Source organism: Myodes glareolus, chromosome 14 (assembly GCF_982192425.1).
Source record: "Myodes glareolus chromosome 14, mMyoGla1.1, whole genome shotgun sequence".
NCBI lineage: Eukaryota > Metazoa > Chordata > Mammalia > Rodentia > Cricetidae > Myodes > Myodes glareolus.
Window position 1 is genome coordinate 64,236,720 of NC_142039.1, and position 20,382 is coordinate 64,257,101.

At 53.6% G+C, this 20,382-nt stretch overlaps 1 protein-coding gene across 1 annotated transcript; it reads right to left on the reverse strand.

Annotated features, from left to right (window-relative positions):
- Nucleotides 1-7,630: 7,630 nt before the first annotated feature.
- On the reverse strand, nt 7,631-16,724 carry Ninj1 (ninjurin 1). The gene is made up of 4 exons (XM_085699467.2): nt 16,568-16,724; nt 10,112-10,340; nt 8,863-9,026; nt 7,631-8,314 (listed from the first exon to the last, which is right to left on the reverse strand). The coding sequence occupies exons 1-3, from the start codon at nt 16,640-16,642 to the stop codon at nt 8,872-8,874; spliced, it is 459 nt and encodes a 152-aa protein (XP_085555593.1). The 5' UTR covers nt 16,643-16,724; the 3' UTR covers nt 7,631-8,314; nt 8,863-8,871.
- Between the last annotated feature and the right edge of the window lie 3,658 nt (nt 16,725-20,382).

The following is a 20,382-nucleotide window of genomic DNA, read 5'->3' on the forward strand; positions in this document are numbered from 1 at the left end:
GTGTGTGCGTGTGTGTTAATGTTCTAACAGTGGCTGTTCACCTAGGACTGACCCAGATGCTCCTGGCTTTGAGTCCAGCCGTGGCCCAGTGCCTCCTCCAGGTCCCCCCCATCCCTCCTACATTAGATAGCCTAACACTACCATTGTGCCCTGTCTTCTATCATCTACACACTGGAGATGGCCCACACCCTCCTCTCCCCCATCCCCACCACTTCCTCTCTCTTCAGAGAACCGTCATCTTCTCCAGAGGCCACACCATCCCCAACCCCTTGACCACATAGGCTCCCTGCTAGGCCCCTCCCTTGCTGTCTCTTCACCTTCCTGATTCTTCCTGCCTGGATACCCTTGGTGACCCCATCACTGGTTTTTCCATCTAGCCCATAGGGGATGGGGGAGAATGGCAGTCCCTCTCGGTTGCCGACTGAATCCCTGGGATAGCGGTAGTGACAAGAGCCCACGAGTGTCAGCACTCAGAAACACCATTTCCTTCAAAAGCCTCAGAAAGTGTGGACCTTTCTCACTTTTCCCTTAAGGAGGCGAGCCACTGGCTGTTGCAGCCCGGCCAGGATAAAGGGAGATGGGCATTAGTCAGGGCTGAGATCGGTCCACCTTGTCCTTCCCTGTGTCTAAGGAAGCCTCATTACCTTCCTCAGAGCCCTTGTCCTCTGCCTGGTGGTCACTGTCCAGCCACCGTGGTCTGGAAAGTAAAGTCCTAATGGAGCTGAGCCCTTGAGCCCACATCCTGTCCAATATCCAGTGTGGGGAAGGGGTCAGTAGTGCCACAGATGGGCTGGGTGTGGCTGGAGACTGGGCCTCAGCTGTGTGTGACGCTATAGGAAGTACGGTCCTTGTCACTGACCTACCGGAGCCACCCTGCCCAGGCTGGAGGACATCCAGTTCATGGAACCTTCTAGATCCCTTAGAGATAAAGAAAAGGCATGGTACATTTGAGGTCCTCAGCACTGGTCTTTGGCCACAGCCAGCCCACCTGAGACCACGTGTCATTAGGCAGAACTGCATACGTCTGATTGGGAGGGGTGGCTGTATATTCAGGGGCATACCATGACTCCTCCCACCCCTTCCTTCCATGAGGGAAGCCAACAGTCAACAAGCCCAGCTGATCTTTTGTGAGTGGGCTCAGCCAAACTACTGAAGATGGTGACAGTTTGGCTCAGAAGACAGTCCTGTACAGCAACAAACATACAAACTTACATACATGTTCACAGCACATACATGTTTACAGTACATACATACATACATACTCATGCTGTGTACATGTTCATTCACATATATGCCATATGCACAGATCCACAGGTCCATTTGCATGCATACTCTACACGTGCGAGGCTCCAGACACGGGATATGAGTCAGGACACTCACTGTGCCTGGGGCTGGTGCCTGAAGGGTCTGTTATTGAGCGTCTCCCAGCCAGTTCCTCCCAATCAGGCTTTTTTGAGGAAACAACATTGTCAACTCACAGAGTCATCATGAGTCTGTGGTTTCAGGAGTCGCTGAGTTTCCGGAGTTACACGTGCTAGGCTGTGGAAGTTACAGTCTGCAGGTGCAGGCTGAGATGACCCAAACATAAACATGATGAGTGGGGCACGGTCCCCAGGGAGAGGTTCCCTTCAAGTCTCAGGCTCATAGAACACCTGAGGACAGCAAACAAAGAGAGGGCTCTGGTCGCCATCCTGCTGACTGGCTGACCCCTGGCCCTCAAGCTGGTGCTGTGCAGGCATAGTGCGCATGCTCCATTGGAGAACTGCCTGCCAAGGAGAAGGAAGACTGTTTCTTCAGTGCCTTTCCGTCATCCGGGACACACGGTGCCCAGTGAGAGAACATGTGGATTTGGGAACAGTGCTCAGTTACCATCTCGCTGCCCCACCTCAGAGCTGCAGGAGCAGGGAATGTATTTACCAGTGTCCAAACTTTAGTTTGTACCCCTGTAACGCAGGAACCCTACTCTGGGCTCCTACTTATGAGCACAGATCCATGGACGAATCCCCTACTAAAGAACCATGGCGGGGCTGGAGAGATAGCTCAGAGGTTAAGAGCACTGGCTGCTCTTCCAGAGGTCCTGAGTTCAATTCCCAGCAACCACATGGTGGCTCACAACCATCTGTAATGAGATCTGGTGCCCTCTTCTGGCCTGCAGAAGAGGCTGAACATTGTGTACAAAATAAATAAATAAATCTATAAAAAAAATAAAAAAAAGAACCATGGCCACAGAGAGCAGTAGGTGAGCTGACCACTCTATTGGAGGGCTGCCCAATATATGACACAGTAAAGGTGACAGATGCCTGGGTAGAAGTGGCAGATCCAGTGGACAGGCCCTGGAAAGTGGGGGGGGGGGGTCTCTAGGGGCACTGAAATGCTAGCTTCTGTCAGCCAAGGGCTGGGAATGGTGTCTAGGAAGGTCCTGGGCCTGGTCTCCATCTGACTCCACTGCTGATTGTCCTTCCTTAGAGACACCTCAAAGACCTGTGAGCCCTGGTCCCCTGGCTGTACAGGAAGCCGATCTCCTAATGTAGGCCTGCTTAACTTCCCAGGATTGCTGACTTTCTTCTTCTACCCATGACCTTTTAAGGGCCTACATTGAGGCCCTTAGCCTGACAACCCTGGACACAGGCTGTCCCTGAATACCCCTCCAAGAGTGTCCCAGCCACCTGAGCCCCATCCTGTAGCTGAACTTAAAGCCTGTGGCTGAGGTTTTAGCTGCTGCCATCTGATAGGCTGATTCCCCACAGGACTTCTTCCTAAAGGTGTATCCCATGGAGGACAGAGGACAGGAACTCCTTGCCTGGACCTCAGTGTCCCAGTTGGACCCTGTCCTTCCTCCTTGTCACCTTGTGACCTGGAATGAGTTAAGTCCACAAGGACCAAGGGCCACAAATGGCCACTTGCTCACTGAGGCCCCTTGAAACACAGGACAACAGGGGTCATGTGCCGGCACACTACAGTGTTAGGGGTTCCTGTAAGGAATAAGCTGTTCTCTGTGGGCACCCCTTGTCGTCTATCCTCTGATGCATCCTCTGTGTCCTAGGTAGGATGCCACTGACTCCTCTAAGTTGTCTTGGATACTCAAGCGAAAACAGGGTCTGCTCCTTGGGCACTGTTCCCAGAAGGGAAGGGGCTAGCCAGGGTAGTGGAGAATGGAGGAGTCTGTGGTGAAGGGACCAGTGTGAGGGGGGGGGGGTTCTGGAGTGGAGTAGATGGAATGGGACGGAGTGCTGAGCAAGCTGTGCACAGGTCAGTGGGGACACAGGCACACATGAGGGCGGAGCCCAGAAATGCATCTGCAGCTTACACAACCCAAGCTGACAATTTGGGGGTGCGCTGACTCTGCTTTTGTGTGGGGTCATTATTTCTAGTTCCTGCTGGGTCAGCCCCTGCGGGCCAGGCCATCTCCCCTTTGCAGATGGCTTGTGAGGCCCTGCCAAGGTTCCCTAGCCACAAGTCCAATCAGCCACAGACCATGACTCGCTTGAGGGGGTCCTGGGCACTTTCCCTCCTCCAGACCAGATGAGGAGCTGGGACAGGTAGACCTGTTCTTCCCACTGATTTCAGCAGCTGGAGGGCCCTCAGGGCAATGGAAAGTGAGGACACTGATCTGTCCCATCCTTGCTCGACTCTCTGTCTCTCACCTGTATGGTGGGTGAGAGGGTGGGGGCCATCTCAACACAGGAGGGTATGCGTGACATGGCCTAGCTCAGGGAGGTACTGATTAAATCACTGTAGGGCACCCTCCCAAGGTTTTTACTTTTTTGTGGTGTTTTTCTCTTTGTTTTTGTTTTTTCCTGTTGTTGTTTTGGATTTTTTTCTCTTTCTTTCTTTTCTTTCTTTCTTTCTTTCTTTCTTTCTTTCTTTCTTTCTTCTTTGTATTTTGCAACAGGGAGTCACTGTGTAGGCCTGGAATTTGCCATGTAGACCAGGTTGGCCTTGAACTCACAGAGATCTGCCTGCCTCTGCCTCCCAAGTATTGGGACCAAAGGTGTGTACCACCACTGACTGGCTTAAGTGTCTGATCATATCTTGCTGATGACCCAGGGCAGCAAGGGGGTTTGTGAAGGCAGCAATGAGTGAGGCTGTGTTGGAAGGATCCTCAAGTCCCATTTTGCAGTCAACCTGGCAGGTAACATGGGTGCGATGGAGGATTACCTGGGCCTGAGAGTGAGTTTTGGCACCCACTGGCAGAAGACAGTGGGTTAGGGTGCAGAAGAAGCCGCTGGGGTCCTTACCCCCTCCCAGATTTGTGGCACCGGAGTCAGTGCTTTCCAAAAATTAAGTATTTTGGAAGGAACAACAGAAAGTCATGAAGGCAGAGAGGTAGGAAATGGAATTAAGCCCCTAATGAATCAGGAGGGAGGAAAGATACCTGGATAGTTGAACGGGGGTAGGTTGAGCGTGACAGGTGTGGGAGAAGGAGTCACCTACAGTCCAGCTATATGGGACCAGCTCACATTACGAACAGGTGCTCCCCCCAGTCAAGCCTCACAGTGCTTCTTAAAGGACACATGGTAAGGACAGAAATGCCGTAGCAACAGCGTGTGAACCTGATGCTTAGACACTGCCAGCATTCGCCACTGACTCTGGGGGCAACGGTGGATGGAGGGCTGGCCCAAGCCAAGGTTTCAAGAGAAGCAAGGGAGCTGGGGAGATGCTCGGCTGTGCAAGTATGAGGACCCAATGCACCCCATACGAAGCTTGGCTTGGCTCTGTGTGTCTAGGGTCCCAGTGCCGAGGAGCTAGAGACAGGATCTTTGGAGCTTGCTGGTCAGCCAGTCTAATGGAATCAGTGATTTCCAGGATCACTGAGGAACCCTGCTTCAAAAAAGGAAAGTGGTTGAGGAAGACACCTAATGTTGACCTCTGACCTCCACATGTGCATACACATATGTGTGCACACATGCGAACACACACACACACACACACACACACACACACACAGAGTCACACATGCATGTAGAGTAAAAAGCACAGAACGGGATATACCCATTTCTTCCAGCTCCAGTAGAGCTCCCTGGCAGAACTCTTATTTCCTGGGTGCCAGTGTTGGCCTTGCATCAGGTTAAGTGCAGGTGGGGGACAGTTGGCATAGGTATCCGAGTGTGAGGGAGTCGTCTAGGACAGAGCCGTGGGGAACGGGAGGAGATGGCAGAACAGGGACACACCCACCACATGGTGGCTGTTGGGGGACAGGGACACACACTCATCAGGAGACCAGGCTGTGAGGAGTCATCTTCTCACCACGGGCATCAAGGTGGTCAAAGGTCAGCTCTGAGCACAGGTCCATGGCAGAGAGGGCTACGTGCTTACACTGAGCCACCCTGACCAGGGACTCTGGCTTGGGTTACAGCCTAACCTCAGTGAAACCACTTCAGAGCCCCTTAGTCCTATCTGGGGGTTTCCTCTTTTGATGAAGAAGGAACTAAATTAAATCCTGTGTTGGTCAACATCCGGCTGCTGAGTCCAGGCACACAGGAGGCTGCTGGCCAGTCCACGTGGTGGAGGGCACACCAGGGACGCCAGGAGGTATGGCCCTGAGCCAGGTCTGGTGAGACCCAGGTGGTCCCACAGCCCTCTGCTTTGTGTGCCCATAGTTTAGAGTTTAAGTTCTGAACTCAATCAATCCTCTTGCCTCAGCTTCTCGAATAGCTGTGACGACAGATATGTACCCCTGCACCCAGATTTCCCCTGGAACTTTTTTTTTTTAAAGACAGGTTTTCCTATGGCCCAACTTACTATGTAGCTGAGGATAACCTTGGACTTCTGATCTTCCTGCTTCCACTTCCCGAGTGGAATTACGAGCATGCATCATTAAATTGTTTCTCCTGGAGTATGTAAAAGGGATCTGACCATTTCCCTCAGAGGCACTGTCTCTCATCCATTACTTTGGGTACCTGACTGGTCAGCTTCACCCAAGATTGCAGGGGCTTCTGGGATGTCCTAGGGCCCTGATTTCTAAATGGGGTTATTGTTCATGTAAGTGAGGGATAGATAGGAAGTGGGGGTTTTGAGGGAAGCCCTGGTCCCTCACTCTCTGAATTGGGAAGGATGCTTAGAGAGGGCAGAGGCTGGTTGGAGGGGATCAGGTGTGGGTGGGTCTTATGCCTCAGAGCACAGGGCCAATGTGAAAGAAATGGGGCAGATGGAGGGCTGAGGCTGGGAGGGACAGTGAGAATAACAGAGCAGAGGAGAGGAGGGCCTGGGAACCTGCTTCTGCTGGGTGAGGGAGACCTCTAGGTAAGATAGTCTCAGGCCATCTCCTCTCAAGGAGAGGGTTCCTGCTGACCATGGGCAGTGCTGGATGCCACTTTGGAAGTACCCAACAGTCGGTACAGAGATGTGTCAGCACAAGAGGGGCCAGCATCAGTGAGCGCTCGAGTGGGTAGAGAGCACATGTGACCCCACTGAGGCCAGCGTTGGCAACTAGAGACAAGAACATGGCTGTTTCCCAGCACAGACAGCCTCAAAGATTCCAGCTGACAAACGCTTTGGCAAGCCCTGCAACCCCAGGTACCAAGCAGACCCATCTTTGAGCTCCTTCACGAGCAGGCCTGAGGGACACCTCCTGAACTTGGAGAGGTAGTAAGGGGCATGTGGCATCCTAAGTAAGATTTTGTCTTGTTTTGTTACAAATGATACAGGCCCTGGACATGGGACTGAGGTTTACAGGGCAGTCATTGGGTGCATCAGACTGATGTTCATTCTGGGAAGACCAGCAGTTTCTAGTACTTGGCATGCCAACACTGGGCAGTCAAAGTGCAGAGAGTTGCCGTGTCCTTCCAACGTTGTACCCGGGCTGGCACACTCCAGTCTCTGATCACATAGCAGCTGGGGCCCAGGCACCAGTACTCCTCCCAAATCCTGAGGAGGCCCTCAGAGCCAACTCCAGAATAACAAAGAATATGCCTAGTAAGACATTCAGTGTGTGTGAGAGTGTTCTATGAACTATTCTTGCAATTTGTGTGTGCGTGTGCGTATGTGTGTATGTATGGCATTGTGCGGCATGTGTGTGTACAGCCCAGTTGTCAAAACCAGGTGTCACTTTAGCTGGCTGGCCAGTGGACAGCAGGGCTCCTCCTGCCACCCCAGCACTGATAATCCCAGCACAAGCCACTGCACCTGGAATTGTACATGGGCGCTGGGGATTTGAACCTGGGTCCTCAAGCTTGTACAGTAAGCACCCTACCACGGAGCTATCTCCCCAGCCTCTCCTGAAACTGCTCTGTGCATAAAGGCTGTTGAGCTTCAGATCCCAACTTCTGCCTCAAAACCTACCCCTAGGGCTGGAGAGATGGCTCAGAGGTTAAGAGTATCGCCTGCTCTTCCAAAGGTCCTGAGTTCAATTCCCAGCAACCACATGGTGGCTCACAACCATCTGTAATGAGGTCTGGTGCCCTCTTCTGGCCTGCAGGCATACACAAAAACAGCATATTGTATACATAATAAATAAATAAATATTAAAAAAAAACCTACCCCTAGAGAGAGGGAAGGCTAAGAGTTCAATCAGGTATTCCAAAGAGGATAAAGACCCTGGCTAGAATATGCTGATGTCCCTGCAGGGAGGGGCTGTCTGGGAGTGGAGGATGGTGCCCCAGGAGGGGAGGGTGGCACATGGAACCCAGCAGGGAAGCACATAAGCTTTATTGTCGTTCCTGATTAGAAAAGTGGGGCCTAAACCCCTGAGTAGGGGGCTAGGGTTCTTCCCAGGTCACTGCTGGCAGAAGGTACCAGCATGACCTATAGCCCCCATTGGCATGGTTGCCTCTTAATGATTGGCAGCCAAGCCCAGGCACTGAGGCTAGAACCACTGGCCACTACTGGAGCTGACGATACCGTTGGCTGTCCAAGGTCCATGGGATAGGAAACAGCAGAGGCAGCGGTCTCCAGGGTGACCTGTGCAGGCTCCACGGGAAATAGGGACAGTGACGCATCAGCAGAGGGAGGGGCATATCCTGGTCCTTCTGGAATGTCCTGAGACAGAAGCCAGTGCTGACCCCTTGTCGAGCCCAATCGTGGACTTGCTGCATGTCCTGGGGTGGGCAGTGACCATTCTCCGGCCATGGGTTTCTGTGGGGCTGTCCAGTTCTAATCTTCATGGCCGTGCATCCAGTTCCCACATGCCTTGGGTGGCTACTCACACAGCAGTCACAGCTGGACGGAAGTCCATCCCTGGCCATGGTCCAGCGATGGCTAGCTTGGGCTCTGGTGGTTTAAGGGAGTACTGCACACAAGAAGAGAGATGCCTGGAGGGCACGGCAGCTGCAGGGGTCTGGACAGCTGGGCTGCAGATCAGATAACTTTAAGGACTCTGGAAAGACAAAAAGAGGCGTGAGTGCTGCAAGGGCCAACCAACAGTGCCCCAGGCTGGACGGGGTGCTGAGTCCATGCCAGTGACCAGCTTGTGGGCATCAGGGCTACTTGGTCTTGGGTGTAAGGATCTATCCACCACGGGCAAGGTGGATACTACAGCCTTTTCACAGCGAATACAATATCCCTGGGTCTCTGTGGGAATGGAAAGGCCAGGCCCATCACGGTGCCCATGGCCACCCACCTAGCAGAAGCCACTGCTCCAGCTGTCAGCAGCAGCAGACCATGCTGTCACCAAATATTTGAAGCCCCTGGAGTCAGCTCTGGAGATAACCATGAAGAGTAGAGGCCAGGAGGACTGGGGCTGTGTTCCCAAGGCCCTGGTACCACCTTCCTGGCCAGATGAGCTACATACTTAGGAAGCATCAAGGACTACATTGAGGAGATTAGTAAGCGGCCTAGCCAGGCCACATGAGGGGACAGCCAGCCTAGAACCCACCATACCCCTACAAGACTCCCATGGTGGTGGTAGCACAGGTAGCAACTCACCTGGGTGCCCTACTGCCGGGGTGCCACGTCCATTACAGGCTTCTGGACCCCAAAGGCTGTAATGAAGATGTTGACCACCACGATGATGAATACCAGTCCCGTGGCCAGGTTGTTAAGGAAGTCCAGCTTGGCGTGCTTGGCTGGGTTGTTAAGGTCATACTTGACTGTGGGCGAGAGGGAGTAGATGTTGCCCAGGGAAGCCTGGACCAGATCAAAGTGTCTCAGGAGTGTGTTGAGTAGACAGCATAGGGCTCTTGGCCATATTTAGTGTTTTGTTCCCCATTCAAAAATGGTCTGCTTTGCTACAATTAGGCATGGGTATCCTTAACTTCTATATTCCCCACTTTCTCCATTAGGAAAAGATGCCCAGGCAGGTTATGTGCTAAGCTAACAACACTTCTGAGTGCCACAAGGCCAGGTTTTGCTTCCAAAGGCAAAAGCGCTGAACTCAAGAGCCTTAGTTTATGGAGCCTCCGATCTAACCTAGGCTGTGCTATTATACCCATTGCACGGGTAAGGATTATGAAGTCCCTGAAGGTCCCCTCATTAGCCCAAGGTCACACTGCCAGAAAGCAAATCTAGGGCCCTGCTTGTTCCTGATGGCATCTTCTACTCCAACCCTGGCAACCCTAGGCACTTCCCTATCTGCTATCCATCTGTGCCTACCAACGGAAGTGGGCTGCCTGCTGAAGACACATTCAGTGATTGAGTTTGAGAACTAGTGGTTACACTCTACACGTTGGGTTTTTACTTGGGCATCCTGTCCATGGAGACAGTGGTCCAGGTCCAAAGTCACCTTCTGGGCCCAGAATTATCTCCAGTGCCCCCTCTTTACCTCATGCCCCAGCATCTCCTCTTCACCTCCAGAGTCCCCTTATCACATCTTGACCCAAAGTCTCATCCCTGCTTCCTAGGTAAGGGTCTCTTTGTCTCCTGTAGAACTTGGCTTCTCTTTGTTACTGGACACAGACAGCAGAGTCAGGCCTGAGCTAGTCTGGGCAGGGAGGACTAGCTGGCAGAAACTATCATGGCAGGGAACCCATTCTCCTTCCCCTGCACTATCCCATCTTCCAGACCCTGAAGTTTACTCTGCTTTGAAAAGGCAGGGTCAGAGGGGAGAAGTCACAGCCTGGACCAAAAACCTGGCTACCCGAGAGCCAAGTACTCGAGGAGAAACCCCTACCTCCCACCTACCCCCATGCATCTCCCCACCCATCCCTGGGGCTGTGCGAGTAGCCATGGACCCTACCCAAGAAGATGAGCAATATGCCCACTCCGATCTGCAGCACAAGGGAGATGGAGATGAGGACCACGAGGGGCACGAAGAAGGCAAAGTCATGGCCCTGTTCCACCACGGCTTTCAGCTGCGACGCGTTGGCCATGAGCAGTGCGATGTCTAGCATGCTCTCCGCCGCGCTCTTCTTGTTGGCATAATGGTTTACATTGATGGGCCGGTTCCTCCAGCCCCAGCGGGGTGGCTGTGGGAAGCAAGGCGGTCAGCAGGGCAGGGTCAACTTGGGGATCTGGGGAGAGCTACAAGGAGAGATCAGGAAGGGGATCTGGGGTCCCTGGTGCTGCGGGGAGTTACCAAGGCTCCTGCAGGTAGGGCTTCTGAAGGCCCAACCTTGGCAAGTGCTCACTACTCTGGAAGTTCCCTGGAGTAATGTTCTGGAGAGAAGGAAGCCAGAACACCATCCTCAGCACACACACTGGCCTCCAGCTGAGGAATACCATCCCGTGCAAGGACAGGTAGTCCTCCTTCCCTGGGAACCCTGGGAACCCTGGGCCTCCCCTCCCCCAGAGTCTACGTTCCTAACTGGTATCAGGAAGAGACATGGGGTGGGAGTAGACAGGCTCCTGCATGCTGGCCCGGGCTTGAACTAACCTTTCCTGGGCTGAGTTCAAAGGTCTGGTCAACCCTGCCTTGGCTCACCTCCCAGCCCCAGCCTCAACACCCTCAGTGCGGCTTCACATACAGACAATAGCCCCAGCTTCAGCGTCACCCTACAGGATGGTCTGGCCACACAGTTTAGCCAGAGCTACTCATGGATATGTGGCACCAAGAGCACACAGCAGGTGTTCAACAGATGCCCCACCAACCTGCATGTAGTAGAACAGGCAGAGATAGCGTTCCGAGCTCCTTTCAGGGTGGGCAACCCTTGGTGCCCTTCTCTCTTCTCTTAGGGCTATTCTCAGCCCCTGTTTCCCCTCGGAGGCCACTTCCCAGGTCACCTCCCACCTCTCTTACATTGCTAGTCACAAGGGACCCTGTAGTCTCTCTCTACCCACAGGGCTTCCCCTTCCAGATACCCCCATGCTCTGAGGTTCTCTCTGGAGGTCTCTGCTTCCAGTATACCCTCTGATCCCCCTGGTAGGACCTGTCCCTCTCCTGTACCAACAGGTCACCTCTCTGGCTGGCTTGCTGCATTCTAAGGCACCTTTAAGTGGCTAGTTTTCTCTTTCCACTGAGCCAGTCGGGGCCCCTTCTCAGCTACCCAGGAAAGTCTCACCAGACCTAGGCTCAGCCTTTTGTCCATTGGTGCCCCTGAGCCATCAAGCCCCGCATCATAGCCTCCAGGGATGGGCATGGAGCTGAAAGAGGTAGCCAGGACCCACTGTTGGCAGTCAGCCACCTGGGGCCACCCTGAAAGATCCTGTTTCTAGACTCATGAAAGATGCAGGGCATGGAGGCGGTGCTGTGGGGAAGGCGCCTACTGCAATCAGGTGACTGTTTTCTTGCATGCCGGGAAGCCCAAAGCAGATGCCACTGCACCGGCAGAGAGCAGGCCTTTACTTGGACAGTGTGTGTGCCTGAAATTTTTTCTGAAGTCATGCATTCAAGAAGGAAGGCAGTGTGGGTGGTGGGAGGAACAGGTGGGCTCTGCTGCCTGAACCTGGGCTGGAACATCCCAACCCCTGCTTCCAACGTAAGCTGCCTTTCGAATAGCAAGCTCCTTTTGGTCACAATTCTTACTCAAGGGCACATTCCTCGTGTGTGAGTATGTGTATAAGTATGTGTGTATAATTTTACGTGCATATACAGTTATATGTATTGTAGAAGTTTACAAATGCATGGACATCATAGGTGTGCATATGTGCTCCAGTACTGAGTGTGCGTGTATGTGCAAGCCCATGTATCACATAACACATGCATATAAGTATCTTCACATAAACACACACAGATAATGTGCCTACACATGTATGCATACATACATAAACACAGAAAGTGGAACTTTTGATAGCTTAGCTGGTGGAGCAGAGAACAACTCCAGAGAATGGATGAATGAAGCAATAACAGCCGCAGGCTAAGCTTGCAGGCTGCTGGGCAGCAGGAAGAATTCCTTTTGATTCTGAATCATTTCAATACTTGGTGATCACACTGTCACAAGGAACAGATACACGAAGGAGCTGCTTCACGTCCCTAACCTCAGCACTCTTAGTCACAAATTCCTATGTCCCTACTGCTCTCACTCAAGGGGTAAACTGAGGTTCTGCACTGGAAGTTCCTTTCCAAAGTCACACAGCCATTGGGGGCCAGGCTACAATCTGAACTCATGATTTAGGGCTCAGAGCCCTGGCAGTTGAGACTCTAAGAGGACAGTTCTCAAGGGGCTCCGTGTCTAGTTCAGGACAGCTAGTCTTGCACAGTCTGTATCTCATATATGCTTGTGGACCTAATAGCCTGGGATGGCTTAGAGCCCCCTGGACTGACAGGGGCTGCAATCTACCAGCCATCTGCTTCCCTCTCACCCTGTAAGATGATAAGGGCTTCAGGCTGAGGCACAGGCCCGAAGGCAAAGCAGGCCTTTGCACGGTGTTAAACTCCACCTCCCACAGCCTGGCTCTGTGCCCTCCACATACTGTAGGTCTCCCCACCTTCATATCTGGGGATGCCCTCTGGGAAACTCGTCTGCCACTGAGTACTGGGACACACCACTCTCCTCTAGGGATCAGGAGATGGGAGATCCAAATTCAAACCCAGGATAGGGCTGTACCTGCACACACACCATTGGTGTCCACCCTGTAGAGGCCTCTGGGGCTTCATGCAGCTGGGAAGGGGCCCACTCCTGGGGGCTGATCCTGAGTTGTGCTGCTGGCCTCTCCCAGGATGTACAATAAGATGGATCCAAGGGTGGCTGGGCCACCCAACCACAGATCAGGGAGCCCCGCGGGCCTAACTAGTTGCCCGAGCATGCTAGAAAACCCTGCCATGCCTGTGCCAGTGACCTGGGCAGATGAGGGAGAAAATATACTGGTTAATATGTCCCAGGGCTGGCAGGAGTTCCCTGAAACCTCAGAGGCAGTTTTCCTCTAACCACCAAGAAGGAACATTGTGCAGTAGTCAGCATATACAGGGAGCTGCACTTGAGAGGACCTGTCATATGGCCTGGGGCCACCTGGTTATTCATGGATGAGGTGGGAGGAGGGTGGGCACCTAAGGGCTGGCTTAGTCATAGCACAATGGGTGCTATGGACCTCCCCCCCCCCAAAAAAAAGCTTGGATGGAGATCTGTGCCCATCAGCTTGATCCATAAAGCTGGGTGTTGTCCCTTATATACCACTCTTCCTTTCCAATCTCACCACACCAATGGCCAGCAGGGTGATTGCTTATCAGTAAAACAGACGGGAAAATCCAGGAGATTTTATACCATGATTTCAGAGGTTCATGACCTGCTGGGGCATGCTGCATCAAATGGCAGGGCCAGAATGTACCTTTACTCAGTGCCTGGCTCTGCCTAGCGACAGACTTGACTGCAGTCAAGGAGCAATAGCAGCATATGAACAAAAAGAGAAACAAGGAAAAGAATGGCCAGGCCACACAGGCCCTCCATGAGGCCAAAATGTCCTAGGTGACCCAGAGGTCTAAGTCTAGATAGGTCCTTGATGACCCCACCCTGGACTGCTCAGAGACCATGTTACACACCAGCAGATGGTGGGGGTTACTGTGGCACAGGGGCAGGAGCTAAGGACCCACTCCTAGGCCAGATCTAGCAGGAAGCCACCTGTCCCTGTCTGAATCTAAAGCCCAGACTTCGGTGCCCCAGGCTGCACTGCCCTTGCCCAGGGAGCCTAAGTGTTTCCTGGTTCCACATACGCATTCTAGTCAGGAAACCCAGTGAGGGAGCAGGAAGGATAGGAGGCAGGGTCCCCACAGCCAACTCACTTCCTGGGGCTCAGAACTGACCAGGAGTTACCCTGAGGCCCACTAGGGTGGCCTTTAGAACTTGGCTAAGATCCGACTGTCCCAGGATCTGCCAGGCAAGCAGAAATACGGGAAATAGAAAACTTCTCCTGGCAGCTGAGGCCAGGCAGAGGGAATGGCAGTGTGCACGGTACAATGACATGACCTGGAGACCTAAGATATGGCCATCGATACCTCAGCCTGGGTTCAGTGAGGGGCAAGAGAGCAGGGTGGGCACCACAGGGCTACGGCCCACTCCACTCAGTCACCTCCCCCTGCAGGGTCTAACATGAAGCTACCCCCAGCATCATCACATGGGCATGGTATTTCCGCACTGAACTGCTGTTTACTGTTTCACAGCTGCCAGGTAAAAGTGAGCTAGCTCACAAAAACCGCCTCGGTCTCAACATGAATGAGGCCTTTAGGCGCCTGGTTGTGGGGCACCTTGCTACCTGGAGGGGCACAGGCAGAGTGCTGTACTTCAGAGGACCCACCAGGGCGGCTCTGCTGAGCCTCCGCCACCTGGGGGGTTATGGTGCTCCTTTTTCCAGAGGCAAAACTGAGTTTCCCTTGTGGTTCCGCTCTGGGGACAGCACTGTCCTCCCCAAACCTCTGTGGGTGTCACCATGAGAATGCCTCCACAGCTAACACCTCTGTGCCTATACTCTGTTGCAAGCATTTCCTCTGCATCAGCCATACAGTTCTTACTTAGCAGAAGCCCTGCTGCCACGGCATTTCATAGATGATAAACTGAGGCACAGAGTGCCGACACGCCATGCCGTAGATATTTGGAGGTAGGATCCTGAGGTTGGGAAGGGGGACAGGGCATTGAGTGGGGCAGCCTTTAAGGCTGGCCACACCCCAGGGAAGCATCCTGTCCCCAATGACCCTAAACAACCCCCCCCCACACCCAGCCCTGTATGTTCTCAGTAATCCAGACTTGGGACTCTACTTGTACTGATCCCTCTGCCCGGGTGCTCTTCCACCCAGATCTGTGTCCCTTCAGCAAGCCAATGCAGGCGACTCCACCATACAGGAGCCTTCTCTGGCCTCTGCTCCCCACCAACCCCTGTGTCAGTCAGTAGCTTTCATTCCCTGTGCTCTTCAATGAAGTAGTGAGGGATCTCTCTCTCTCTCTCTCTCTCTCTCTCTCTCTCTCTCTCTTTCTCTCTCTCTCCCAGAGCCAAGACAGGGACTCCCAAGCACCTAACCCATCGAAGGGAAGGCACAGCAAGGCAAGGCCCGGGGCTGAGACAGGCAGGGTCCCCTTCAGACCAGGTTCTAAACCACCTGTCCACTCGCTCCTGATCTGCATCCCCTGGCCTTAAAGGCAGAGAGATATCATTGTTTCTTCCGGTTAGATGACGTTAAAAAAGACCCAGAGAGATGGAGGGCCCTCTCCAAGAACAGCCAGGGTGTCCCTTGACCACTGCTCCCAGAGTGCTCGCAGGTCTCAGCTGTCACACCTGAACGAGTCTCCAGGCACTTCTAGTCCCGTTTTCTCCTCTCATCTAGGGACAGCCGGCTAGGCTTCCACCTCTTGCTCCTCTGGTCCCTCCTCCCTGAACAACCCAGTTCCCACAGTATGGGCCTGAACCGGGGCAGAAGGTCCCTGTTTCAGTCTATTTTGCCCCACGGGGAATTGTGGAAAATCCCAGCCTGGTGCAATTCCCCACCCCCACCCCGGGGGTGGGGTGTCGGAAAAAGAAGGAATGTCCAAAGTCAACAAGTCACAGAGGGCCAGAGGGCTATGCGGGGTGGTACTAGTGAAGGCTGGGCCCTGGCATGCTCAGGCTCTGCCCTGGAGGTAGACTATGAGGTGAGGGGTGAGGAAGGATGATTCCCTCAACATGGGGCATCCGACCACTGCTGTAGCCTTGGCAGAGCAAACTCTGGGCAGGTCCTTTCAGTCCCAGAGTGGACACCCTGAAGGCTGAGAGGGTGACGTTCTGTTTTTCATAGGCAAGTGACCGCAGCAGGGCACAGCCTCGGGTTTCCCCTACCACTGCTGCATGCAACCGTGTGGTCACCGTGTGGTGACGTAGCTGTCTGCCTGGTGCTGGCTTCCAACCAGGAGGCGGTGACTCCAACTCCCGCCCACCCCAGGGCACGCAGGAGACAGCTCCCAGGCGCTGGAAGTTGGAGGGCGGTGTGGGAGGAAGGAAAGTCCGGGAGAACGGGATGCCAGCCTCCTCCACCCGAGGAGTGTGGCCAGTCAGACGTGGGCTCTGCACAGCGCGGCGCAGCACGGCACGGCACGGCACGGCACGGCGACCGCAGCACGCTAGACCTCCTGGCGCCTCTGCCCACCTGCTGTGCTGGCCCCAGACCCCACCACTTGTGCTCCGGGCAGATCAAGCACGACTTTGGCCGGGGGCAGCGGCCACCACCTCCACCCCGCAGTGCGGACGCCGCGCGCACCGGGCCGGTCACCCACAGGTGCCCGCTGTTGAGCCGGGCCCAGAGAGGGCGGCGCCAGCCAAGGTCACACAGCGGCCGGTGCAAGGGGTGCTGGGGTCTTACCGAGGCGTCGGGGGAGCCGGGGGAGCCCGGGCGCAGGTCGCCGTTGAGCTCGTACTCCTCGGTGCCCGGCTCCATGGTGCGGCCGCCGGGGCCGCCTAGCACTCGGCCTAAGCGCGCCCGCGCCTCCGCCGCGGGCTACCGTTGTGCGCCCGCCCCCGGCCGGTCCCCGGCCCGCCCCGACACGCCCCCCCGGCGCGGCTGCCCCCAGACTCCGCCTCCACTCGGGGCGGGCCCGGGCCTACAGGCCGGATGCTGGAATCGCGTTGGTTCAGGATAAACTCGCTCGCATTATGATGCCCCCAATTCTCAGGCTCCTCCTGGATGACTGGGGCAGGTAGCCCGGTGCCTGTCCTCGCGATGGCATCGAAGAGTCCCCAGGGACCCCGTCTCAACGTATCTGATCAAGCGGGCCCCTCTCCGAGCTTTGAATGTGAGCACTTAATCTTTAAAAAGTGAGGCCAAGGGTGTGCCCGTTGCTGCCCCCTGGTGAGGTTTTCCCCTGGGCAGGGCACACCCTGAGGCTGTAAAGTCCCATTATTTGCTAAGCACTCAACCCAGGAAAAGGGTGTCAACAGTCACTCTGGGACACCTTGGCACCTGGCTTTCCACTCTGGGGGCCTCAGCTTTTTTGCCTGGAACATGGAGATATGAATGAGGGCCTCCTGTGCATTCTAGAGGCCTGAGGGAAGCAGAGAGGACCGGTAATGTACCAGCGTTAGTGTGCAGGGGAACTGACATCATGGCCCTGGCTGGACCTGGCACTGTGTACTCCAAAGGTAGAAGGAGCTGTTTGACTTCTGCCGGCTTTGACTCAGTGGATCCTTGTGTCCCAGTAGCATGTCCTGAGAGTTCTCCTAGCCTAGAAGCCAGGTGGAGCATGAAGGAGATAACGTTGTCTTCCAAGGAACTACCAGAGGAGGGAATTGAGGGAGGGCCTGCTGCTGTTTCTTCTTCCGCTTGACTTTGACCTTGCTCTTGGGGCCCCACTTTGCACTCTCTCCTGGTGTTTGCTGATACCTCCCTTCCCTAGCATCCTAGAAGGAGTAAGCAGACCGTGGACCGATTAGGAAGATTAGTTGGGCCCAGAATTAGCATCCTGAGGCCGAGTGGCTCATCCTCTCTCTATGCAGCATCTTTCCAGCTTCTGTTGTAGCATAAGGCTGGCGTTTGCTCAAGGCCAAGTAATCTTGTTTGTAATTGTTGTGTTATCACCCTACCCCCCCCAACCCCAACACACACACACACACACAAACCCCACCACCACCAGAAGGAAGATGAGAATCAGAAAGGTGCCTGGCCTGTGGTGGGTGGTGGTGGTGCAGGCCTTTAATCCCAGCACCGGGGGGAGGGGGGGACAGGCAGATCACTGTTGAGTTTGAAACCAACCTGGTCTACAGAGTTCCAGGACAGCCAGGGCTACATAGAGACACCGTGTCTCGAAAAACTGAAAAAGAAAAAATAGAAGATAAAAAGAAATGGTGTTTGTGCTGAAGAGATGGGTCAGTAGTTAAGAACGCTGACTGCTCTTCCAGAGGACCAGAGTTTGATGCCCAGCACCCACATGGCAACTCACAGCCATTTCTAGCTCCTGTTCCAAGGGATCCAGCATTCTCTTCTGGCTTCTGTGGATACCAGGCACACATGTGATACACAGACATACATGCAGGCAAAACACCCATCCACATGAAATAAAATAAAAATTATTTAAGAAGAAGAAAGAAAGCTGGGCGGTGGTGGCGCACGCCTTTAATCCCAGCACTCGGGAGGCAGAGCCAGGTGGATCCCTGTGAGTTCGAGGCCAGCCTGGTCTACAAGAGCTAGTTCCAGGACAGGCACCAAAAACTACGGAGAAACCCTGTCTCAAAAATCAAAAAAAAAAAAAAAGAAAAAAAAAAGAAGAAGAAAGAAAGAAATGGTGTCCAAGGTTGCCAGTATGCCAGGTCCTGTTACAGGTACAGTGGAAACCTACCCTATGGAGTAGGTGGACAGTCAGACACTAAGTAAGAGATACAGAGGACAGCGCTTTGTGAAGCTGGTTCCATTACATCTTAAGAACAGGACTAAGGGGTGAGGAGCTAGATAGATGGCTCGGCAGTTAAGAACACTTGTTCTTGCGGAGGACGAGTGTGGTTTCCAGCACTACATCGGAAGGCTCACAAGCACCTACAATTCCAACTCCATGGGGTCCAACACCTTCTTTTGGACATGCATTGATGTGCAATTTATTTATTTACTTAACAAATAGCAATTATTTAACAATTTATTTACTTTTTTGACACAGGGTCTCACTATGTAGCTCTGTCAATCCTGGAGCTTACTATGTACATCAGGTTGGCATCAAACTCATAGGGATCCACCTGTCTCCTGAGTGCTGGCCTTAAAGGAATGAGCCACTGTGCCCGGCACAACTTTATACATCCCTACATACAAGGATGCAGAGACAACTCAGTTGGGGAGATGATTACTTTGGGTGTGAGGACCTGATTTTGATCCCCAGAATCCACCTAAAGTGCCTGGCACTCTGATGTGTGCTTCTAATCCTAGTGATAGCAAGATAGGAGCAGAGAAACAGGTGTATCCCTGGAGCTCATGGCTAGCTAACCTAACCTTCTTGATGGATTTCCAGGCCAGTGGAGAGACCCTGTCTCCAACAAAAAGTGCCCAGGGCCTGAGGAATGACAAACACCCAAGCTTGTCTCCTGGCCTCTTCACACATGAGTGTCTGCCCTCACACAAGAACAGCCCTGGGAAGTAGGCACACTTCCTCCACACCTGGGAGAGGTTCAGTCAAGGGCTTTCAGGCCAGTAGGCCATACTTGGAGCTCCTGGAGACACAAATGTAGTGGCCTGTCTGCCCAGTCCCCCTCCTCAGCGAATATTTCCTAGCTGGACAGGTGGTCTTCCCAGGGCATTGGAGACCAGTGGCTGCTCTTGAATGCTTGACTCTCAGATTAGTTTTAGAAGGGAAGCCAAAGGCACAGAAGGTGCGAGTCAGCCTAAAATGGGATTTTCCACTCGCCCAGCTTCAGGCCCTGCTCTGTGTCACCCGAGGTCACAGGGGGCTGAGGGCGGAGACTGAGGGCAGCAAGGGGCCAAATTCTAACGTGGCCCTCTCTGGTTCCATGACTGAGACTGGTTGCTTGGCTTCTGGCTCTCCCAAGTGGTCCCTCCTCAATGCTTTGCCCATCTGGAGTCCTGGAGGTTAACACCACAGGTGCCTGTGGTGATATTTTGTTTGTGCTATCACAGAAAAAGCTTGCCTGAAGATTAGAGGGCAGAGCTAGCCACTAATTAATTATAAAAGCTGGGCAGTGATGGCATATGCCTTTAATACCAGCACTCAGGAGACAGAAGCAGACAGAGCTCTGTGAGTTCAAGGCCACCCTGGCCTACACAAAATTGATCCAGTCTAAAAGGGAAACAGAGTCAGGCAGTGGTGGCTCACACCTTTAATCCCAGTACTTGGCAGTCACATACATTTAATACCAGCACTAGGGAGGTGGAAACAGGAAGGGATATGGCTGGGTGGAGAGAGGGATATAAGGTGGGCAGAGACAGGAGTTTAACGCATTCAGACTGAGGCTTCATAGAGAAAGGATCTTGCCCCCTTGGTTCTGAGGATTTCGTAGAGATAAGAACTAGTGGCTGGCTGCTCTGCTTTTCTTATCTTTCCACTTTCACCCCCTGATATCTAACTCTGGGTTTTTATTATTAAGACCGATTAGATTTCGCACTACAGGCACCTACCTTGGGAGGCTAGGGAGTATTACACTACCTACAGCTTATAAGTTTCTCAGCCCCCAGGTCAGCCTACC